The 24,786-nt window shown below is 39.9% G+C and overlaps 1 protein-coding gene across 14 annotated transcripts in view; it reads left to right on the top strand.

Moving 5' to 3' along the window:
• mast4 (microtubule associated serine/threonine kinase family member 4) overlaps positions 1-24,786 on the top strand; it is a 116,960-nt gene that overhangs the window by 74,894 nt on the left and 17,280 nt on the right. For 7 of the 14 annotated variants that reach the window (XM_047570588.1, XM_047570583.1, XM_047570587.1 and 4 more), the window contains 11 exons: positions 7,726-7,814; positions 11,793-11,862; positions 13,672-13,692; positions 14,052-14,130; positions 17,355-17,509; positions 17,592-17,667; positions 17,751-17,960; positions 19,561-19,662; positions 21,501-21,633; positions 24,424-24,485; positions 24,587-24,678. In XM_047570588.1, the coding sequence (XP_047426544.1) occupies positions 7,726-7,814; positions 11,793-11,862; positions 13,672-13,692; positions 14,052-14,130; positions 17,355-17,509; positions 17,592-17,667; positions 17,751-17,960; positions 19,561-19,662; positions 21,501-21,633; positions 24,424-24,485; positions 24,587-24,678 (1,089 nt within the window). Of the gene's footprint in view, positions 1-7,725; positions 7,815-7,867; positions 8,455-11,792; positions 11,863-13,671; positions 13,693-14,051; positions 14,131-17,354; positions 17,510-17,591; positions 17,668-17,750; positions 17,961-19,560; positions 19,663-21,500; positions 21,634-24,423; positions 24,486-24,586; positions 24,679-24,786 lie in introns of those variants that run through there. The other 7 variants (XM_047570585.1, XM_047570589.1, XM_047570592.1 and 4 more) reach the window with 5 other exon arrangements.

Below are 24,786 nucleotides of genomic sequence, written 5' to 3'. Positions count from 1 at the left end.
GTGCTACTGAAATGGAGATTTCTGGCTCAGAGCAGTTTTACATTGTAAAATCCTGTTTATTTTTATTGGAAACCACTAGGTACCAAAACCAAAATTACTCATATCCTTCAAAACATATGATATAATCATAGCAACATATATAATATCAAATTCTCAATGAATTAATTCAAGTATGAAACAGGAGTGTTGATCGTCTCCACCTCCATCTCCTTTTACCAAGAGAATATCTGGTCACATGACGCTTTTGAACGAATCAGGTTGTCAGAAATGGACACCAACCAATGAGAGTGCGAGTTTAGCTTCAGATCAGCCTTTCTACCTTCATGATAGTCGCCAATACAAAGGATATGACCATATTTGGACCTGACAGACTTTTGCAGGAGATAAGGAGCTTCACAACAGTAGCTCATATGCCAGGATAGAAAGATGACTTTTAGTGAGTTTAGGACTAAATTAGAGGCTCAACACAGACAAAGTGTAGTGAAATGAACCTAAATGTGCATTTTGACTCCTTTTTTTAAACTTGTTTGATAGAAAACAGCAAAAAAACTCAAAATTCATCAGTTAGTGGAAAAATTGCGTTTTTGTTGCCGTGTCTCGCCTTAAACGTCTCTGTAAGCGACGCTCGGCTCTATTAACAACAAAGGATTTTGTGGTGCAACAAACTCTGGGAGCACGAGGCTTGATTGGGCAGCAGTGTGACGTTCTCTTGGCCTAATCCACAGCGAGAGGGTATAAATAGATCTGGCTAAATCTGATCCTCTTTGACTGAGCACCTGTGTACCAGATATTATTCGCTCCCCGCCCGTCACGATAAATGATTCATGGCATGTGTCCGCGCTCTTGATTGCGAGGGGTTAGCCCCTAGAAACGACTCGGGTAAACGAGGATGACAGGGGCTTCAGTCAGAGGAGGGTTTCCTCACTTAGAGACACCGATTTGGATTTGGATGCGACAGAGAAGCCGGAAGCTAAAAGCAGCTTAAGTTTCCTGTTTCTGTCGAAGCAGGTGTTTCCTGTGCTGCAACAGGTGATGGAAGCTTTTTGAAGTTGCCAGTAAGATGCACCTGACTGTGGTTCATCCTCTGGAATCTGATCTTGTGATATCAGATTATATGAGATCATAAACCCTCAGATTAAGATGATCTGTGTCCTACGGGTCAAATCTTTCTTTTTTTAACTCCATGCAGGAGAACAGTAAAACTGTTTAATAGTTTGACTTTGAGTTTGGGTGCAACTCATGATTCAGTCCTGTATTCTCAGTCTCCATCAGATCAACCTGACGAACACATTTGTGTATTTTAGTGAATAGCAGTAAAAAGGGCTAAGCTAATTTCTCGGTGGTTGAAAGTCACACATTTGTGTTGGCTAGGCTAGCTAGCTGGTGTCTTCTTGTTGGTTGCTAGCTGCTAGCTGACTGCTGGTTGGTTTTCAGTTGGACTTTGGGGATGATCTCTCCCTTAATTCAAGGCCCAGACCTCGTTCTGTACTGAGCCCACATCAGTTGTGTGTAGTATGAGTTGTTGAAAGATCCGCTCGCACATCAATCAGGTCAGTCTGATTAAAATCTGGACGATGACATCAGTTGGATTTTAAAAGTGTGACAACAGAGAAGAGCTGGAGTGAAAGATGTAAAAACTAGAGGGAAAAGGCTGCAGAAATATCACAAGTCTATGAAACCAACAGACGCCATTTGTTTTGAAACTGAAACATCTTGAAATTAAACTTTAATCGATGATAGAAACAAACATGCTAGCCTGCTAGGCTAACGCCAGCTAGCACACCACTGTGGAGAGTCCTTGCAAAGTAGGATCGACTGTTTATACTATGGACAAACACATCGTGACGTCACCTGTTGGATTCTGAACCTCAAAAATGAAGCCCAAAGTGGGCAGGGCTTGTAGTCAGATGAGCTTTACTCCGCCCACACGTGGATACTCCAAATATGGACATGACACCTGACGTCCACTACCTGTTAGCTCAGGCTACCACCTGTCACTCAAAGCGAGAACGCCCTCAATTATGCAGAATTTTAAACCTTAATGAAAAATAAACAAAAGAGTTAGAAAAAAGATCACAAATCAATAATGTTGTAAAGTTTCCACTCGATGAACTGCAGTTTTTTGCACTTACACATGGGCTTCATCGCTCAGACCTAGAGTTGCCGCTTGCAAATAGGTTTCCCTTCTTTTTCTACTTCTTTGGTTTGTTTGGTTGTCAGTAAGTCAACTTGCAGGGGAAATTGTTGCCTCCTAGAGGACAGTAGAGTAGCTCCAAATCACGGTTGTTTTTACGCCTGCTTCCTCGATAGATCCCGTGCGGTGGTGCATTCACTGAAATAATTTCTTGTCGCGAGTGTTGCACTGTGATTTTTCCAGCCCTGTAGTCTGAGATGACAGAGAAGAGGATCTTGAAAAATTCTTCTGCTTCGGTTTATTGTCTTCTATTTATCATCACATTAGCTAACTACCACATTAGCATGTGGCTATTAATGCGTCTTCTTCCTGTTTGTCTGGTTTCAGCACCAATCTTAGTCATTCACAGGCCTCCTTAGACTCTTTGTGTTGAGTGAGCATTCATATGTTAATGTCCAGAAACTGAAAATGGCTTCTTTAATAGTTTTATTAGCTTAGTTGTGATAGTGTGCAGCACAGTTTTCAGACACAGACCACGTCTTTAAGGCTATGAAAATAACTGCAGCTAAATCTCAGTGCAGAAATATTAAAAACAAATGTCTTAATGAGTATTAGCTAAGATTGATATTCCATACGCTACTGGATCAGAGCCACACAATAACTTTTAATTAAAATAAATGTGAATCCTTTGGTTGGGGCTATGAACGTTCCTCTGCTGCTACATCAAATCAAGTCAGACATTATTTCTGTGCCACTTTTCATACAAAAAATGCAACGCAAAGTGCTTCACGCAAATAAAAACTCAAAACATTACAGCAAATAATAAAAGCCCACCCCTCCCTCCGTCTACATGGATGCTGTTGAATAGCTAATCAGTTTAGTGGTAATAAAACCTTGAGCTGCAACAATCACATGTCGTGTGTTGGCTTCATACTGAGGAATCACAAGTATCAGCCCAGTCCACTGTCTAGTGCTGTAGTGTCAATGCATCGTAGTTTTAATTGTTTTCAGCTCCTAATAACCATGTGAACGCTTGATGTGCTGGTTTCTCTCTGGTTGGAAACAAATCCATTCTTTCTGAGCATGTGACAAGTTGAAAGAGGGAACAGAAACATGGAAGTAGAACAAGAAGTGTTTGACGTGGAGAAATCTTGGTTCATCTTCTTCTACTTTAGATATTTAAGACTGGCAATAAGGTTTCTTCTTCTCCTTCTTCTTTCTCCTGCTTTTTCTTCCTCTTCTTTCTTTCTTTCTTTCTTTCTCATCCACGTCCTCATCTTCCTCCTCCTTCTTCTTCCCGTCCTTTGTGTCCTTCCTTTTGTTCTTCTTTTCATTCTCCACCTCCTCCTTCTTCTCCCTCGTTTAATCCTCCTACTTCAAACTTGTCATCTTCTTCTGTTGAATTAATTCGATGTAGGAAGATAAAGTCTCGTACTTTTGCATTTTGTTTGAGGTGTTTTGGGGCATTTTGACCAGTAGACTTCTGCTTTGTGTTGTGTTGCGTTGGGTTAATAAGGACTTGACACACACTAGCTCTCTGAGGTGATCTCCAGTTATTCTGGCAAATTTATTTACAATAATAAAACGATTATGTCATTTAGCTGCATGCTCCTGGTCCAACGTGAACAAAGCAAATATTATGATGAGAGGGAAGTTAGCTTAACACACAGTGAATAAATTTGAGCAGTAAGGTAAATACAGATGTAATAATGACAATTAAAAGAAAGATGACGATGATGCTGATTAGAAACGTGACTAGAGGGGTGAAAATATAGGAGATACCACAGAAGAAGAAATCACAATCCCTGCAGTGACACTTAAATACAGCTTTGTGACGTCACTACATTTAGCTAAAGGCGAAACAGAGGGAAGCTTGAGGCTGACACTGTAACTGTCAACCATGAAAACGTCGTCTTGTTGTATTTTTTGAGCCAAAAACAATAACTTGGAAGTTTTACCAAAACAGTTGGTTGAAATATGCTTACTGGTGTTTACAGGCTGTAGTGTTTGAGAACTTTTGCCTCCAGCTAAGCCCTGCCCCTCAAAAAACATCACATTGTTTATAAGCTGTGAAAGCCTCTGGTTTTCTGTCTATATTATCGGGTGGGTTAACACTGGGGCAGCCATGCTGTTTTTCGACCATGCCAAGGAGTGTAACATGTAGACAAGTATTATAAATAAATCATCACAAAGAAATAAGGAAATGTTTGAACAATTTTGCTGTTTTTTGTGTTACACCTGCACCTAAAGCTCTTCATAAATAGTATGCGCAGATAGCACAAAGGAAGCCACTGTAGACTTAGTGTAATTATAATATGTTGTTTATGTTCAATCCTTGTATTTAGTGTCCATGTGTCAGGATCTGAATAGAATCATTTGAGTCTTGATTTTGCGTAAACATGTCAAATCTCCGAGGTTTATGCAGCCGACAGTGACGACCGCATCGGTGCAGAAGCCGATCTCGTTATGTGATCTCTGCTGCACCTGCAGCTAACTGCCACTCTTTCTTCTTTCTCTTCAGTGTTTGTTGTTGTTGTTGTTGTTGTTGTCACTGCAGGAAAATTGATTTTGTCTCTTTATTTGCTTCAGTGTTCGAACACTTGAGAGAACACAGTAAATGTGTTTTCTCCCTCATTTCTAGGAGGGAAATTATTACTGAATAGCATCTTCAAAAAAAAATTCACATCTGTGAGGAGGTTATGTAACAGGATGTCATTGAGTCTCTGCCCTTGAAGGGAAGTCGTGTTCTTCTTCAGGCTTTATGTGTTTCCCACTTAACAGCCACTAATTTGAAATTATAAACTAAGCATCCAACACCGAAGCTGCTTTTCCATTGAAATGATTCAAGGTTAAAAACCTGGGCTTCATTTATGAGTCACATGTTGTTGATGACAGCGGCTCCTCGTGAGTCACCGTCCTGTATTAACACAACAAATAGAAAAGCTTCATGAATGCTGTGAACACAACCAAGATGTTCTGCCTCCGTTTACCACTGACTGGAGAACTTAGTGTCTCTGTGAATCACTGTATCACCTTAATGGCAGCGTAGTAGCAGAAGCTGTAATGATTTTGAATCTGTAATTAGCTGCTGGTGTAGACAGGGGTCACTCTTTGTTGGCGGAATAAAACAAGTGTGAAAAGGAGCCAGAACGTTTGGGAAATACCAATTTTATGACTTCACATCCCCAACATCAACCCTTTAAATCAGCGTGGATTTGTTAAATTCAACAACCAGTGTTGTGAAATTGTGAAATTTAACCACTGTTGAGTAACGTATGTTGAAATAATTTCGCCTATTTACTCTGATAACATTTTTTTGACAAGTCTAAAGTCACAAGTCCAGATGTGACTCATCTCGACTGACTGATTATCTGTTTCTTCCCTGAATTTTTATCTAAAATTTGAAGTTTGGATCAATAATCCAGCAGCTTGATAATGTTTTCTTGTTTAATCAGCATTTTGTGAGTTGCGCATCTATAAACATTGTAGCCTTCTAGGCTAACAGCAGCTAGCATACCACTGGAGAGCGTCGTTGCGAAGGAGTTTTTCTCCTTTTTTGGTTTTGTTTGGTGGTTGGCTTGTAGGTACATAGCCATGATGAGCTGAGACTGAGTTTGTATATTTTTGTGTTAATTTAATTTAATTGGTGCAGGAACATCAACCACATATATACGAATCATTGGTTGGTTTTTGAGGTCGAACTACAAATTTTTATGTGTCCGATAGATAAATTAAGATAAATCTGAGATAACTGTACTCGGTTGTGGTCTGTGAAGGGTTCTCACTCATCCAGGATGTGGTATATGCAAAATACCAAGTGGAAATGGATGAGTGACAATATATCTTCTAGAAACCCTACAAATAGCTTCTTTAGCTCTAAAGGTCTGGTGAGGGGTCGGGGTCTTCAGAAACTTGCATGATTAAAGTCTACCAAACACCACCGATCGGCTTTTAACAACATCATATCACATGCTTCCTGTCCTCTCTCTTTTCTGGTCAGTTTGAAAGTTGAATATTTTAACCAATAACATTAAAACTTCTTCAAAGTTGTAGCTTTTAATGAGCTCAGCCTCAGATCTTCAACCAGGGCCCATCTTGACTTTAGACTAAAGAGGCTCTTTTAAAGTACCTGCCTGAAGGTCTGAGGCATGGAGTGATGTCTTTTAAAAGCCTTTATACTGTCCTGCTGTTTTATAAGGGCAGCAATTAACAGAGGAATAACCAGTCTCATGATAGCATATTAAAGCAACATTCTTGCTATTAGCGATAACATATAATGTGAAAAATTAACGCACTCACTCACCACAAAAATACTCAACAGCACCATCTAGTGGACTGAGGCAATAAAATGAGAAAATTCACGTTTGCAGTAGATGTAATAAAAGATTATTACAGATAGCAATGGCAAAGACACATGAAAAAGGCGAAACTACAGAAGAAAATATTGCGGAAATATCACAAATCTAACAAAAGAGTTATTTTAGTTTGGAGTAAATGGTTACATATCCAAAATATCCTTAAACTTAAGCGATTTCGAACCTAATCTGGAAGGTCGGCCCTTTTTACTAGCTTCCTAAATACTCAACAGCACCATCTAGTGGACTGAGGCAATAAAAATGAGAAAATTCGCGTTTGCAATAGATGTAATAAAAGATTATTACAGATAGCAATGGCAAAGACACATGAAAAAGGCGAAACTACAGGAGAAAATATTACAGAAATATCACGAATCTTACAAAACAGCTGTTTTAGTTTGGAGTAAATGGTTACGTATCTGAAATATCTTTAAACTTAAGTGATTTCGAATCTAATCTAGAAGGTCGGCCCTTTTTACTAGCTTCCTAAATACTCAACAGCACCATCTAGTGGATGCTGGCAGCTATATGAGAAAAAAGTTTAATTAACATATGCAATAGATGTAATAAAAGATTATTACTTGTTATCTATGTATTGATTAGGGCTGGGATGAGAGCACCTCCAGGTCTGAAAGTTGATTGGATTTAAAAACTATAACAACAGAGAAGAGTTGCCCAATGGCAAAGACACATGAAAGATGCGAAACTACATAAGAAAATATTGCGGAAATATCACAAATCTGAAGTAAAATGGTTTCATATCTGAAATATCTTTAAATTACTCGATTTCGAATCAAATCTGATAAATACTCAACAGCACCATCTAGTGGACTGAGGCAATAAAATGAGCAAAAAGTTCAGTTCACGTTTGCAGTAGATGTAATAAAAGATTATTACTTGTTATCTATGTATCGATTAGGGCTGGGTTTAGAAAACAACTATTTTCAGAGTCAAATCAATAAAAAATCAATGTGAAAGATCTGATATCAGTTCGTTCAACTCCAGCGCATTTCCTTCATCCTCTCATTAGAAATCTCAGCTTTTAGTCTTACGCAAAAAGGTTGAAAAATCTCAAAATAAATTGATAATGAATCAAATTAAATCTAGAAATCAGTATCGATACCCAGCCCTAGTATCGATAGAATATCACTAGTCATATAGACTTTGTCCTTTACCTGTACTAATTCATTTTAAACCTTGTTTTTGATTGTGTTTTTTTCCTGTGTCGTTTCACAGCTGCAGAACAAGCAACAGAAAAAGCCTGATAGGAAGCGGTCAGTCTTCAGGTTTACCTCGTCCTCACTCCCCTCTCTCGTCTCTAACAGGTGAGTGTAACGCGTTCACGTCTTTGCTGATGACGTGACATCACTGTGTCGTTGTCGTCATCGTCCCAGTGTGTGTGTCCCAGAGGAGGCGCCGCTAACTCACAGCGTTGTTCCCCCAACAGGAATGCAGTCCATTGTGTAGAGCAAAAACAACACAGGCCTCAAATGGCAGCACTCAAACAATAATGATATTATGAAAGTGAGACTAATACATGTGCAGACTGAGCTTAATACAGGATGCAATAAAGACTTGTCTGGTATTTAGAGGAATGACAGCGGACGGAGAGTGGTGCATCTTCGGTGTCCCCATCAGGTCGTCTCTGTCGTGTTTGGGTGAGAAAGTAACGAACTCAAGAATCAAAAGGCGGTAATTGTTTTGGGTGAGGAAGTGTTGGCCTGCAGAGAGGAAATGCACAGGAGCAGAGGGAGGGGAGGCCTCATTTACCACAGGGCGTTTTATTTCCTGGCATTGGTCAGCAGCGAACGCAGAGACCAGCAGAGACTTGCGGTTTCTCAGTCTGAATGTGAAACTCTTTTAAGATGGACGCAGAGCCGGACGGCAACGGCGTCATCGCTAACCAATGCGTCCAGCTCTGGGACGACTTGACTCTGTGGCTCAGGAGGAATATTTGTAGCAAAGGTAAGACAGGACCAGAAAGGACTTGATGTTTTTTCTCTGCTCTTAGCTCTGGAGCAGATTAAACCTTTTTGCTCCTTCCATAAAAGACGAGTTGAAGCGTTCTTCCTGTCTGCTCAGGTGCAGCCAAACTCCTCGAGGGAAGAGGTTAACATCTTGACCTGATTACAGTTACAGTTCAGTTAAACATTCACAGCTAACAAAGACTTGTATGACTCGATCTTTGTTGTTTTCTCTGGGAAAGGCCATCTTTGTTATCACAGGAGGTGGTGGCATTGTAGCTGGTGGTTAATTAACTGTTTGGTCACTTCCTTAGTGGAGGCTGTAATTGTGTTGGGACAAAAGCTTTGTTTTTACTTCATGGGGGTGGAAATGTGACTCCTAATGGCTGCTTTTTAGAAAGCCCTGAAATTCTAAACCTTTTTTGTTACAGATGAATTTAATCTCCTGAGACCCTCCGTCCTCATATGGGGACATTAGGCAGCTTATCCTGCTTCATATAAACCCATTGTCCTCATTAGTGGACGCTTTAGTCTAGTGGTTGCAAACGTTAAAACATATTTATTTACTCTTATTATCCTAACATTTCTAGTTTAATATGACATAAAAATTTAAGAAATTAGCAATTTTTGCGAATTAGCAAAGAACTTGTTTGAGGATGTTGGCACTTCATTGTTTGCAGTTCCGTCTTAAGAACAAAGACAGCCTAACAGTCAGGTGTTAAAATAAACATTTACACCCATTGGTGACTTCATTATAATATAAATAATGAAATAATCCTAGTGTCCACATATGAGGACATTGTTTTTTTTTTCCCAAAGACTACTACTTCCTGTTGAAAGATGATGCATAGTTTTTATTTGTCTTAAGGTTCCACTGATCCCAAATACTTTGGAGAAATTAAAGATGTATACCAGTTAAAAGCTTCGGTCTCAGGAGGTTAAATATGTTCATGTTATAAATGTTGGAGGGGAAAAAGAGTTCATTTTTATTTATGTATTTGCACGTTAAATAAGAGCATGGATGTCATTATAGGGTCAATACAAAGGAAACAAATACCAGAGCGGAGTGACATTATCCTTTTAAATTCATTGCTGTCACCATCTTTTGCAACAGGTCAGACTCCAAATATCTCTCTTCTCTGATGGCAGCTGTTTAGTCGTAAACAAATTCAACTCAGATGACAGCAGATGTTTACAGGAGCATTTCCCAACAAAGTGACTCCAGGCCACTAAATATTTGTAGGCGGAGAAGTAGCCAAGCTAAATCTTGGCTAGCTAAGAAATAGGCAAAGAGTTGGATTACGAGTGGAAATTTAAGCCCCTCCTCCACACAGTAAGCAGTAAACCTCATTCAGCGCAGGTCTCATTTTTGGAGCCAGTCTCAAGTGGCCATTTGTGGAACTGCATGTATCCCCTCCCCCATGTGTTGTAGCTTGGTTGTCTTTTACAATTACTTGGCTAATGGAGCCATAGCAAGCTGGCTAATATTACCTGTTCATACTATAATGCTATATAATACCAAACTATAATACTATACTAGTCTTATCGGGAAGAAGCCGTTTTTGATGCCAGTTTTGCAGCTATTTATATCGCAAAGCTCTCAGCAACCACCAGTGTCATGTTTTCTTTTCTTTACTCCAGTTTCTTCTTCATCAGCTTTCTCTTCTGACGTCAAGTGTCTGTACTGAGCTTCTTCATGTAGCTAGCTGAACTTTTGAGCCATAAAACGTCACAAATCCTTTAATCGTATAAGTCAGTCCAGGTTATTTCATGCTAAAATGTTAGTAAAATAGTTATTAAGCTCTTATTTTAAGGTAGAATAGTTGCATTCAAGATCAAAATGAGGCTACCAACCATCACTTTCTCTATAAGATGATAACTCTAGATGTCTTTAGGGTTGAGCCTTTCATCATCAAACTCTCCAGACTCTTGAGATTCAGCTCTCCCTTCACTCTCACTGTCTGGTTAATGCTGCCGTATGACTTCCCACATGCTGCCTGCATGTTTGAAGCGTGCAGCGACTCTTTGTGGGTTTTTTATAGTAACATCAAGGCAGTTTGCACGAGTTATTTGCCCGTCAGGCTTTTCACAGTTTTTTTTTTTTCCCCAGAAGTTCAGCAAGAGGAGCGCGTTAATCTCCAACAAAACGCTTCCATCTGGCTTCGACGAGTTTTGACATTTAGACGTTTCTTTGCATAGAATCCAGGAGGCTTATAAAAATCACGCTGGTCAAAGCACACGGTTTAAGAAAAATGACAAATGGCAAGTGGAGGGTAGGATTAGAGAGAAGAGGACGGAAATTAGATCTGATGCAAAACCAAACAGGCTGAACAACAATAAGCATTTAATGAATGTTCCGTTGATGAAGCAGATACTTAGAAAACAATCACCACTGTGGCTAATGTTGAGATGTAGAGGAGATACTGTAAGGTCCAGATGAGATGCATTAATCTGTGGTAGAATCTGATTTAACAAATTAAATGTTGTGTGGTATGAAATGAAACTCCTGCTATGAATTAATTTTTTTTTTTAAGCTGAAACAGTCCAGCATTTATCAGTTAATACATTATATCGGCGGGCCGATATATCAGACCGATATTTGCGTTTTTTTACTGGTATCAGTATTGGCCGATAACGGGTGCGTTCACAGATACATTTATATATAAATATAGATATTTTTTTTTTTTTCTCCTGGCAAGATTTACAAACAGGCGCATCCACAGCCAGTCCTGTGCTGCTGGAGATGCCACGGACCCATGCAGCCCATACATTGCCCCTCCCCCACTAACAGAGTGCGTGCAGCTGGAAGCTGGAAAATGCTACCTGACGTTTTTTTTCTGTCTTGGGCAAGCTAATAGCGCAGGTTGTCAATCAACCACAAAAAATGTGTATGTTTTTGGTTAAAATGAGACTTTTGTTATCATTGAAGGATATTTTGTAAATATCGGCTCAGAATAATCTGCAGCACGTATCGACCATCAGCCAATGCTGAGGTAAAGAAATCAGTATCGGCCCTAAAAAAAAATCCATATCGGTCAGTCTCTAGTACATTTATCTATACATTCATAAACAATTAAAATTGTTATTTTATATTATATTATATTATATTATATTATATTATATTATATTATATTATATTATATTATATTATATTATTATTTATTTATTTATTAATATTTTTTTGTATTAATCTGTGTTTTTTTTTATTGTATGTTTAACATCTTTCTTTTGGCTCAAATATTCAGATATGAATCCTTATTGATGTTTGCTGCATGCTGTGTAGTTTTTCTGCTTTTAAATTAACTGTATTCTTTTTTTCCTTGTGTGATTTTCTTACAGGAACAAGTCCACAAGACAGTCCTAGGAATTTTTCTCCCAGTGCCTCTGCTCATTTCTCCTTTGCACGAAGGTAACCTCACCTCCATTTCTTCAAATCAGCCAGTAAAGACCGTAGAGAGGCCGTAACAAATGTGATATTTTCTCTGCCAGCACATACAGTGGGGGAAATAAGTATTTGATCCCCTGCTGAATTTGTAAGTTTGCCCACTTCCATAGAAATGATCAGACTCTGGTTTTTATGGTTGTTTACTGGTTATGGGTATAGACAGAATATCAGTCGAAAATGCATAAAAAACACACAATCTAAAAGTTATAAATTGTTATGTATTTTATTAAGGGAAATAAGTATTTGATCCCCAACAATTCACTTAGAATTCAGGCTCCTACAGATTGGCTGGTGCGCATGTGGCACACAGCTGTGCTCAGTCAACTAATTACCAATACTCCTGATCTTAACTCGTCATGTATATAAAGCACACCTGCTCTAAGAATCAGTTTCTTACATTCCAACTTCTACAGCACCATGGGCAAGACCAAAGAGCTGTCAAAAGATGTCAGGGACAAGATTGTAGACCTGCACAAGGCTGGTATAGGTTACAAAACCATCAGAAAAAGGCTTGGTGAGAAGGTGACAACTATTGGTGCCATTATTCGCAAGTGGAAGACCCATAAAAGAACCATCAACTGTCCTCGGTCTGGAGCTCCCCGCAAAATCTCGCCTCATGGAGTGAGGATGATGATGAGAAAGGTGAGGGAGCAGCCTAAAACAACACGGCAGGAGCTTGTTAATGATCTGGAAGCAGTTGGGACCTCCGTCACCAAGAAAACAGTTGGCAACACACTGCGCCGTTATGGATTGAACTCTTGCAGTGCCCGCAAGGTCCCCCTGCTCAAGAAGGCACATGTACAGGCCCGCCTTAAGTTTGCCAGTGAACATCTAAATGACTCAGAGAAGGCTTGGGAGAAAGTGCTGTGGTCTGACGAAACCAAAGTTGAGCTATTTGGCATTAACTCAACCCGCCGTGTTTGGAGGATGAAAAAACGTGAGTATGACCCAAAGAACACCATACCCACGGTTAAGCATGGAGGTGGAAACATCATGTTTTGGGGCTGTTTTTCAGCAAAGGGTACAGGGCAACTTCACCGAATTATGGGGCCAATGAATGCAGCCATGTACTGTAACATCTTGGACAAAAACCTTCTTTCCTCAGCAAGAACACTGAAGATGCCTCGTGGGTGGGTTTTCCAACATGACAATGACCCAAAACATACTGCCAGGACAACAAAGGAGTGGCTCAAGAAGAAGCATATTAAGGTCATGGAGTGGCCTATTCAGTCTCCAGACCTTAACCCGATCGAAAACCTGTGGAGGGAGCTGAAGCTCCGAGTTTCCAAGAGGCAGCCAAGAAACTTGAAGGATTTAGAGACTGTCTGTAAAGATGAATGGGCCAAAATCCCTCCTGCGCTGTGTGCAAACCTGGTGACCAACTACAAGAAACGTCTCATTGCTGTGCTTGCCAACAAAGGTTTCTCTACAAAGTACTGACTTGTGTTGTGCTTGGGGATCAAATACTTATTTCCCTTAATAAAATACATAACAATTTATAACTTTTAGATTGTGTGTTTTTTATGCATTTTCGACTGATATTCTGTCTATACCCATAACCAGTAAACAACCATAAAAACCAGAGTCTGATCATTTCTATGGAAGTGGGCAAACTTACAAATTCAGCAGGGGATCAAATACTTATTTCCCCCACTGTATGAATACTTTAAAGTCTATTTATATTTCCAGAAACGGCATCGGTTATTTTGTTTTATGCCATTTCTCTACATGATATCATATAATTATGTATATTTTGTTTATTATAACCCACAGTCATTGCCACAGAGCAGACAGGTAACTTCATGCTACTAGGTTTCATTTTACACTTTAAAATCCACATCATCAGTTCGTCTCACCTTAACTCCAAAGTTTTCTTTTGCATCATTCAGGCGTCTGGTTGAACCTTTCGTTTTTTTGTTTTTTTTGTTAGTTTTTTTTTGTGTAGTGTAAATCATTCATCTGCAACCATGTGATCATTAGATCCAAACATATAAAAAGACAAAAATGAGTGTCTTCATGAAGCATGTTGCAGTAAGAACCCATCTTTGTTCTTACTGAGTGGTGTTTTAAAATCTGATTATAGTACTAATTAAGTGTTAATTTGTTGAGTTGATGAATGAATTCATGTTTTTACCTTTTCTTTTCTGTTACAGAACCGATGGTCGCCGCTGGTCATTGGCCTCCCTCCCGTCCTCTGGATATGGAACCAACACACCGAGCTCCACCGTCTCTGTAAGCGTCCTCCTACATTTACATGCACAAAATACACCGTTGTCTAACAGTACTACTGCTACAGCTGTTCACATTGCTGGTTAATAGACATGGTCTGCTAATATCTTTGCTTCATGTGCAGCGCAGATTTCCACCTCCCTCTTTTATTTATTCAGTCTTCTCCTGGAAAAGTTTGTCAATAGGATATTTTGCAAAAAAATAACAAAAATTCCTACCAGATATGCATGCGAGTCTTGAAGACTGTTAGTCAGCTGTTTAATGCACTATGAACATACAGTATATCATAAAGGCACAATGAAAGGATGCATCAGCATTGTCCTGAGACGTATCGTCCACCACTATTTTTGAAAACACCTATACACAACTTAACAAAAACAACCATTTACAAAGTAATAATAGCCAATAACAAAAGAAGACACCATCGATATGTGTATGTACACCGATCAGTCACAACATTCAAACCACTTCCAAGTAAATATCATTGAACCATCTTGTGACAGTTCAATGTTCTGCTAGGAAACTTTTCATTCCTGTAGATGTTACTTAGACATGTAGCACCCACCTAGACCAGACCAGACCAGACCAGATACCCCCGTAGCAATGACACTCCTTGATAGCAGCAGGATGCAGCCTGACACAGACACACAAAAATGTTGTAGGAACAACTCAAAAATACATGCAAAACAGCATAAGTTGTTGACCTTCACTAGATCCCAAACTGATAAAGTAACTGTGGCCCCTCCCCTCAACCCATAGGACCCTGCTAACAACATTGTGTTGCCAGACACAATGGGGGAAACCCTCAGAAGGCTCATGTCCGTTCTCTAATGCGTCACAGCTGTTTTGGAGGCACAAAGGAGACATAAACAATACTAGGAAATTGGTCATAATGTTATGGCTGATCGGTGTGTACAGTTGAGTGTCATCTGCGTGGTGGTAAAACCTTGATGTATGATGCCAGCGGTGACCAAATCAAACTCTCCCACCCGTTCTGATTGGACCAGTCAGGGGTTATTATACAAATGAGACCTACGCAATATTAGGAAGGTGCTCATAATGTTATGCCTGATTGGTGAATATTTACTGAACCCAAATTATGAAACCAAATGAGCCATGTGGATTATCTACAGTTAATAAACTACATGTTCTTAATAACCACACTTACCCTGCTTTAAAAGTAAAACTAATTCATGGTGTTAAAACGTGATAAAATGTGTATTCAAATCAAAAAGTTATGTTGACATTGATGTGGCATTTAGTTTTTTATCGCGCTGGCTCTGTTTACTCGTGTATTTAACTACACGTCTGATAGTGTTTGAGTCTTTGTGAACAAAGTCTGTGTGAGAGGAAAGAGATTTGTTCCAGAGTAAACACTTTCTCATAGTGCGTCTACTTCCCCTGTCTCCATCTGTCCATATCAGCTTTATCGTGTTCAGGAAGCAGTCAGAGTTTACTGCAGAGTACGTTTGCACTCACTAACACTCATTTACAGGAATTACACTGTGTCATGTGGACTGAAAATGAGCTGTGACATTGTGTTTTTGTTTTTCGTGATGTCTGCTCATGGAGTGCATTTCCTCTTTTTCACCCCATGCTTTTGTTTCTCAGGTGAAACTTTATGAGTAACATTATGAGCAATAATGTATTTTTTTATATGCGGTAAAGGTCAGACTCAGTTAAATCTGTTTAAAACACTTTTAATATAATGCAAGTTATATTTTGTTTTCACAGCTAGTGACTTTACATACATACATTATTTAAATATGAAACTACAGCCTGCAACTAATTAATCTAGCTTTAGCTTAGCATAAAGACAGATTAGCTATCTGGCTCTGCAGTCATTTCAGTTGAGTGATTTAAACTTTTTGTCTATTGTTAACGCGATCATTTTGGTTAAATATAGAACCAAAGCTACTAACTAATTAGCTTAGCTTTGCCTTGCTTAGCCTGAAGTCTCCAATCAGCATTAAACAGCTAGCTTGGCTGTCTATAAAGCTAATAAAACTAGCACAATATCATTGTGTCATGTACATGTGACGTTTCAGTGCATATGATTATTTTAATACAGTACAATACAGCAGGAAGCTGCAGCCAGCAACTAATTAGCCTCGCTTAGGTTAGCTTAGCATAACGACTTTAGTCAGGGTTAAACAGCTAGCTTAGACTGTGTTAGCATTTTAAAGGTTTTATGTTAGATTTATTAGATTAGATCATCATTTAAACATAAAACTGGAACCAGCAACTAGTTAGCTTAGCATAAAGACTTAAACTGAGGTTAAAGACCTAGACTGACTCTATTGCCAAACTAAAAGTTGGTCATTTAAAATGTATTAGATTTGCACCATTATTTCTTACTTCCATGAGTACATGTGATCATTTAAATATAAAATTGGACCCAACAACTAATTAGCTTAGCATAAAGACTTATACCGCTAGCAGCTAGCTTGACCCTCGTGAAAGCTAAACACCAACAATTTAAAGGTTTTTATTTTTATTTGAGATTTATGTCATTTAAATGTAATTATTCAAATACAAAACTGGATCGGGCAACTAGCATAAAGACTTAAACTGGGGTTAAACAGCTAGCTTGGCTCTCGTAAAAGCTAAACATTAGTAGTTCAGGGTTTTTAATTTTATTTGAGATTGATATCATTGTTTAATGTGATACCGTGGGTACATGCAATTATTTAAATGTAAAACTGCACCAAGCAACCAATTAGCTTAGCATAAAGACTTAAACTGGAGTTAAATAGCTAGCTTGGCTCTTATGAAAGCTAAACATTAGCAGTTCAAAGGTTTTTTATTTTCATTTGAGATTTATATCATTGTTTAATTTGATTCCATTAATATTTTTATTTGAGATTTGTGAGATTTATGTCATTTAAATGTGATTATTTAAATGTAAATAATGAATTAGCTTAGCATAAGGACTTTAGCATCTCGCTTGACTTTCTCAAAACCACCTCAACTTTTAGCCCTATATATTTTATATGTGCAAAAAAAATAACAACAACAAATGACATGTTTAACCTTTTGGCAGAAAGGTTAAACATGTCAGCTAGGCTAAGCTAAGAGTTTCCCTGCGCACACATATCAGAATAGTTTTGTTCTTGTCACCCCACAGCCCTAGTATTGTTTTCTTTTATCCACGCATAAAAATAAATCACCATCTCCTTTTTTTTTCTTTTCTTTTCATGTTGAATATATATTTGTTTCATTTCCAGTCATCCTGTTCATCACAGGAGAAGCTGCACCAGCTGCCCTTCCAGCCCACGCCGGACGAACTGCACTTCCTCTCCAAGCACTTCTGCACCGAGAGCATCTCCGGGGACGAATGCCGCAGGGCGACAGCCATGCGACCCCGCTCACGCAGTCTCAGGTAGCGACCCCCCCCCTCAAAAAAAAGAATATTTTCACATAAATATTTAAAACGTTACTGATTCGTGTCATTTGTGTCTCAGCCCTGGAAGATCTCCGTCTTGTTACGACCATGAGATTATCATGATGAATCACGTCTACAAGGAGCGGTTTCCTAAGGTGAGGGCTGACTTTGCTACGATCTTGTCCGACCATTCATTCTGCCACGCGTCACCAAACGCCTCTGTTCGTCTTTTCTGCAGGCCACAGCTCAGATGGAGGAAAGGATTCAGGAGATCATACGCAGTAGCTCTCCAGAGAGCGTCCTCCCGTTGGCAGATGGCGTGCTCGGCTTTGCCCACCACCAGATAATTGAACTGGCCCGGGACTGTCTGGAGAAGAGCCGGCTAGGACTCATCACCTCCAGCTACTTCTGCGAACTCACTGACAAGCTGGAAAGGCTCGTCCAGGAGGTGAGTGGGTCCCCAGGAATTTTATATGCTCTTTTTTTTGGTATCCACGTTTCTAAAGAAGCCTACGGGAGTTGTCATGACAGAATTCTACTTTCGGTTTCATGTTACCGGTGTCCCACTAATAGCCAGGGGGGAAAAAAAGCTTCTCAAACACGAAAAATGAGCTCAGGTTCAACTTGTGCTGTTGTTGGTGGCCACAACAATTTAGAGAAACTGAAAAGTTTATTGGAAACTGCTCGTTTTTAGCACTAATAACTATGACGAGAATGACCTTCCCATACGTTCTACACTCAATGCCGAGCAACAACAAACGAAAGCTAGCACGGCTTTTGCAGCTTTAAAACTGAAATGTCCTCTGAAGAAAGTGTATGTTTGCTCCTACCACTTCATCAATATCCCATCCCAGAGAATTCACCTTAAAACAATTCACTGAATTGAGGTTACAGGTCTTTAAGTGTAAAATTTACCCAAAATGGATGGACGTTAATATGATGAATGGACATACTTTCTGTTTTCTGGTCCACTAATGTCAATGTAGCTATCACCCAGCTTTAGCTTCAAGTCATCTAATCTCAGTCCGTGAGAAATGACGAATGAGTCACTGTAACATAACTATTCCCATGACATTCGTATTAAGTACCCACCTCCGATTTTGCCCATTTCTAGCTGCTATCCACAGCTAAAAGCCATTGTTTACTGCAATGTTGACAGCTACTGAAACCATGGAAACGTAGCGCTACCGGAAGAGCAAAATCGGCTTCCGCTATGAATCATGGGTAACATTCAGAATTCAGGAAAAAGGTGGATATTTTTAGATTTTAAATCACAGATTTACTGACGGCCTTTTGCAGACATTTCTAAAATTCTGATAATCCTGTCTTGACCATTTGGATGAAGAATTTTTCCATCTGCTGCATAACAAAAACTAATTTTAGCACATTTTTTTAAGCTGTAAAGTGTCCCAATTTTTGTAAAACACAACAGACATAACACAAGGTATTGACTGGTAATCGGTAATTTTCTTCTTGAAAATAGCAATTACTCAAACACAGGTTGTTACTTTGGTTCGTATACCAACAACGTATGCCCAGTAAAAATTATCTGATTAGAAATATGTCTTTACATGCCCTAAAACTTCAATCAGAATAATAAAAAAAAGTCTATCCTCCAAACTCTATTAACAAAACTGAATTAATTCAATGGAAGGTGACCAAGATGGAGGCCTGTTTTAAAAGCTACAGCCCTTTTTGTTTTGCCAACTCTATATTTATATACCTCCTCACCTGACGTTAACCCCACATGGGTCAAACATGCTCAGATAGAATGGATTTATTCCAACCAGTTAAACCGATCAGATCAAGTGTTTACATGGTTATAACGAGCTAATATTTTGAGCTATTGAACAGATTATCAAAGGTTTGGCATGAGCCGTTGAGTCTTTCTTGACCTTTAACAAATCAGATCAGCCCTGAATGTTCAACAACCTTCTAGAGTTTGAGGTTTATGTTTAGCGCCTCCGGCTTGAATGTAGATGTTATGGGGTTGAGATAAACTTTGATTTTAACCTTCTTGCATCTTCTCTCCTTGCTTGCTTGTGTAGTCGACGGAGAGGTCAGAAAGCGAGGAGGTCAACTTCATCCGAGAGCTGGTGAAGAAGATCCTCATTGTGATCGCCCGACCTGCTCGACTTCTGGAATGTCTGGTACGTTTCATGTCACTGATCATGTCTGAAATATAATTCCTCCTGTCCTGAGTCTTTTACTTAATCTCGTCGTTAATGTTTGTTGGTGAGTGTAACCATTGTTCTTTCCTACGCAAAGAGAAACATGGTAACGGTGCAAGGTGCTCCCTGATGTGTACTTGTTCTGGATGGGTCATTTTCACAATGGCTGTTTGTTCCAGATGCATCTGGTTTCTGCACCGTTTAATCTTAATTCAGATTATCCAGGAGTCAGCAACTCAAGTCTGCTCGGGTCTGAAAATCACTGCGTTAAGATAAATCTGTCCCTGAAAATATTGTCCACGTCAGATTTAGTATCGCTGGACTCTGCTCAGCTCCAAACTTTATTGTCACTCTCGTATTTTAGTTTAGTTTTTATCTCCAGCTGCATCAGGAAGCTGGAAGAGCTCCACTAATGGGACACTTCAAGCTCAGCACTTAAAAACAGATGGACCAAAAGTGGATCGTTTAGCATCTGAAGTGCAACATGTTCCCCTAAGACATAAAACAACCTAGAGGAAGTATCCAAAAAAATAAGCTGAAATAAGCACAACTGGACTTGTAGTTTCTAGAAGATGTGTAGCCAAGTGGCTTCTTCGGGTCTTAAAGTCTGGTCGGGAGTCAGGGTATGAATAGGAACATCTGTGGGTGTTGCCCCCCTGAAACTTAATGCCCAGCTACTCACCTGTAGTTGTACGAAACTGTTTTAATCCTGTTTTCCTTCCTCAAAGAATTCTTGACCCTAATCGAACCACCCATTATCCTCCACAGTCTCAGGATGTAAAGGGTGTGAAAGCCCTGTTCCCCTTATTGTATATATTTTATATATCTGACAATTAAGTTAACTTTGACTCATATACCATGGTCTTTAGACATACCTACAGAGAATGAACATTGGACTTAAACTGCCAGATATTCATTTTATTTTTCAGGTTTAAATGTATAAAAAAAACTTTTGAGGCTGTAGACTGCAGAACTCAATCAGAAATTTGATATTAAATGAATGTTCCTTAGACTTTTGTAGCTTAAAAGTGCTAGTAAATAAGTGTGGCACTTGTGTTAAACTGCATCCACGTGTAAAGCAATCTCTTTGTAGCTGACAGTGGGTCGCTCATGGAGATACTGTTTACATACATCTGACCAGTCCCTCGTACTCGGCGAGCTTCCTGTCAGCGGCCTCTTCCAGGCATTTATTTGCTCCAACAGAACCGCTTGTTTGGTGGATTCATAGAAGAGAACAACATCTGGTCTTAAGGTGGTGGTCACAATGTGGTTGGGGAACTTGATGTTCTCCAGCTCTGATCAAGGTGATGGCCTTTAGAACCTGGTCATACCTCCACCTCTACCTTCCCTCTCCCCTGGTGTCCACAAGTATATGGACAGAGCTAGCTCCTCTTGCTAACATTTCTATGAAAAGAAAATACAGTCAATGGCGCCCCCATTGTTCCATCTGGATTCATCCAACGCTCCCAGTCTGCTGTCACCATGGTGAATACGGTGGTGGAAACCAAACACACTTTGCTGTAAATGTTTGAGTTGACGACCAGTGACCCAAACACAAAGTTGTTTTTTTTTTGTCCTGTAATTGCTGTGACTTTCTGAATTTCACAGCCTCTCATCACCATAGCGTTACTAATCTCTTCCTGTGTTTACTCTATTCAGAGTGCAAAGTTGCTCTGGACATTCTTTAATCCTCAACCTTCAAACTGCGCCATGAATTCAATGTGTGTGTTTCTGCCGCAGAACAAAAAGGAAAAAGTAGGCCAGTGTTGTTGTTTACTGCCGTCATCTAAAACCAAAGTGTGTTTCTGTGTCTTCAGGAGTTTGACCCGGAGGAATTTTACCACCTCCTGGAGGCGGCTGAAGGACACGCTAAAGAGGGCCAGGGCATCAAAACGGACATCCCTCGTTACATCATCAGCCAGCTGGGACTCACTCGGGATCCTCTGGAAGGTACGAGATGTTTCCTCACGGCATACGGCGATTAATAAATATGGTGAAACCAAAGAGTCCCTGCTTTTTCAAGGAGAAACTGTAAATGTGAGCAAAATGAACGCAGCTGCTGCGGCGAGGCTGTAAAGGAATGAAAGAATTGAGTTGTGGACTAAAGACAAAGAAACTGTTGGCTGATGTCCTGAGCTGAACAGACTGTTATCCTAATGACCTGCTGTCTCTCCAGATTCAGTAACCAACAACATTCATTATGACTAATTAGAAAGGAATGGCCTCCCCATAGACCTTACACAGATCGACGCATGCTGGCTCATCAGCCAATCTCTCCGTTCATTTCCCCCGAGTGTCTCCTGCGTTTTGTTTGCCTCTTGCGCCCTGAAGCAAACCTACAAGGAAGGACAGATGTTAAATAGCGGTGGAAATGTGTTTACAAGCTCTCGGGGGACTAGACAAACACACCCATGATCAAACTGCACACATGGACTTTGGCAAGGCTGCACATAAAACAAAAAAAAAAAAAGATGCAAGGTGGTTCATAATGAGCGTTTGTTCTGGAGTGGTGATTTTCAAAATGAGCGTTAGACAAGTGAGTCTGTGTTTCCAGATTTGATTTCCGCCTCATTTGTCGTCAGTTCAGGTTATCTTGGAGTCAGCACCTCCAAAACTGTCTGGGGAATAAAGGCTTAAGTCGGCTGTTTGTGGTGCGTGTAAAGGTCTTGATTTCTCAGCGTCTAGGTTTCCTTTGTTTCTATAACCGCACTGCAGAACACGTTTGAGGGTTTAACGGTCAGACAGATCAGCTGACACACCAAACTGACGTCCAGGAATGTCATGGCAGGCCGAATAATGTCTGGATCTGGATCTGGATCTGGACGAAAACACTTGAACACACCCCAAAGACTTCAGCCAACAGACAGCTTGTACATACATGTGCAGTACTTTGCAAAAAAAAAAAAAAATATCACAAAATGCAAACAAAAGAGAAGTCGCATAAATACTTGGTGTTATCATTCTTTGCCTTCAAACCAGCATCAATCCTCCACACTTCAGGGAAGTCAGGGATTTTGTAGGATGCTAGACGCAGTGGTCGGCCAAGGAAACTTAGTGCAGCAGATGAAAAACACATCAAGCTTTTCTCCCTTGGAACTCTGAGGATGTCCAGCAGAACCATCAGCTCAGAACTGTCAGAAACCAGTGGTACCCAGATTCACCCATTTACTGTCTGGAGAAGGTTGGCTAGAAGTGGTCTTCATGGAAGAGTTTCAGCCAAAAATCCATCCCTCCGACATGGAACAAGGCCAAGAGACTCAACTGTGGACAAAAACATAGGATCTGGGTGCAGAAAATGGCAGCAGGTGATCTGGACTGATGAGTTAATGTGTGAAATATTTGGCTGTAGCAGAAGCCGGTTTGTTCACCAAAGGGCTGGAGAGAGTCGCAATAATGAGTGTCTGCAGACAACAGTGAGGCATGGTGGAGGCTCCTTGTAAGTTTGGGGCTGCATTTCTGCAAATGGAGTTGGACGTTTGATTTAATGGTGTCCTCAATGCTGAGAAATACAGACAGATACTTATCAGTCATGAAATACCATGTGGTTAGTTCTCCAAGATGTTTGAAACAACCTACCAGCCAAGTTCCTTCAAAACCTGTGCAAGTACCTAGAAGAATTGATGCTGTCTTGAAGGCAAAGGGTGGTCACAGCAAATATTGATGTGATTTAAGTATCTCTTCTGCTCATTCACTGCATTTTGTTAATAATTAATAATTTTGCACAGTGCTGAATGTTCATGCATATTCTGCTTCTATGTGAAAGGAAACAACTCCATACCAGCAGGTGGTAGTAGTTTGTATTCATCACTGAAAATGGGAACCGCAATTACTGCTAGCCGAGAGGCTAGAAAGCTAGGAAGAGTTTCCTAGCTAGGAGGAGCTAATGTTAGCTAGGATGCTAGGAAGCTAGATAGAGCTACTATTGGCTGAAATCTATGAAATTTAGTAGGGCTACTGTTAGCTGGGATGCTAGAAAGCTAGCAAGAGCTACTATAAGCTGAAATCTGAAAAATTTAGTAGGGCTAGTGTTAGCTGGGATGCTATGAAGCTAGGTAGAGCTACTGTTAGCAGAAATCTAGGAAATTTAGTAGGGCTACTGTTAGCTGGGATGCTAGGAAGCTAGGAAGATCTACTATTTGCTGTGAGGCTAGTTAGCTAGGAAGAGCTACTATTAGCTGAGATCTGAAATTTAGTAGGGCTACTGTTAGCTGGGATGCTATGAAGCTAGGCAGAGCTACTATTAGCAGAAATCTAGGACATTTAGTAGGGCTACTGTTAGCTGGGATGCTAGGAAGCTAGGAATTGTTACAGACCGTTGTAGAAAGATGATGTCTGATCAGTTGGTCTGCAGCTTATGCTTGCTTGATAATTGCAGTTGTAAAAATAGGAAATAGTCTTTGGATGTTTAGATTATTATTTTTTCTAATGAATCGCTGACAGGCTAGGTTTGCTGAATGGTGCTGATCCTGTGATTCACAAGTTGAAGGCTTTCTGGACTTTCTGGATAATCGTGGTTGTTGTATATGTTTGTCTTTGGATGTTTACATAAGATTTTCTAACCAGAACAGCCAATAGTTGATCTCTCCAACTGACTCAAAACTGAATCATCCAAAACTAGCTCCACAGATCTTTACTGACGGCCCAACACCAGCAAACATTTGTTAGCATTTGAAGCACGCTCACACCAGCTCTTCCACTAAAACCTCTGTTTTCTCTTCTGTTTGTTTTTTCTCCACATAGAAATTGCTCAGCTCACCAGCTGTGACAGTGGCATCGCAGAAACCCCAGAAACAGATGACTCCGTAAGTGCTCTGGCATTGATCGCTGTATTGATCTTCACTCCGGGCGAAAGCAGCCAAGTCCAGATTTATATCTTTTTGATTTGTTTTTACTATTTGTCCAGTCTCACAGCCTCAGCACAGCCCTGCGATACCGGAGGAAACCCTGCGAATTGGACTTTGAGATGACAAAACTCATCAGCAACGGCGCCTACGGGTGAGGACGTCGTATTTTATATCAGATGATCTAATCTCTACTAAGAATCAGAAAAAAATATTTTCACTCATCTCCCTTATCTGTTGGCTTTCTTCTCTTTGCTTTGTA

This window comes from Mugil cephalus, chromosome 19 (genome assembly GCF_022458985.1).
Source record: "Mugil cephalus isolate CIBA_MC_2020 chromosome 19, CIBA_Mcephalus_1.1, whole genome shotgun sequence".
NCBI classification, from domain to species: Eukaryota; Metazoa; Chordata; class Actinopteri; order Mugiliformes; family Mugilidae; genus Mugil; species Mugil cephalus.
This window is presented reverse-complemented; position numbering and strand designations above follow the sequence as displayed.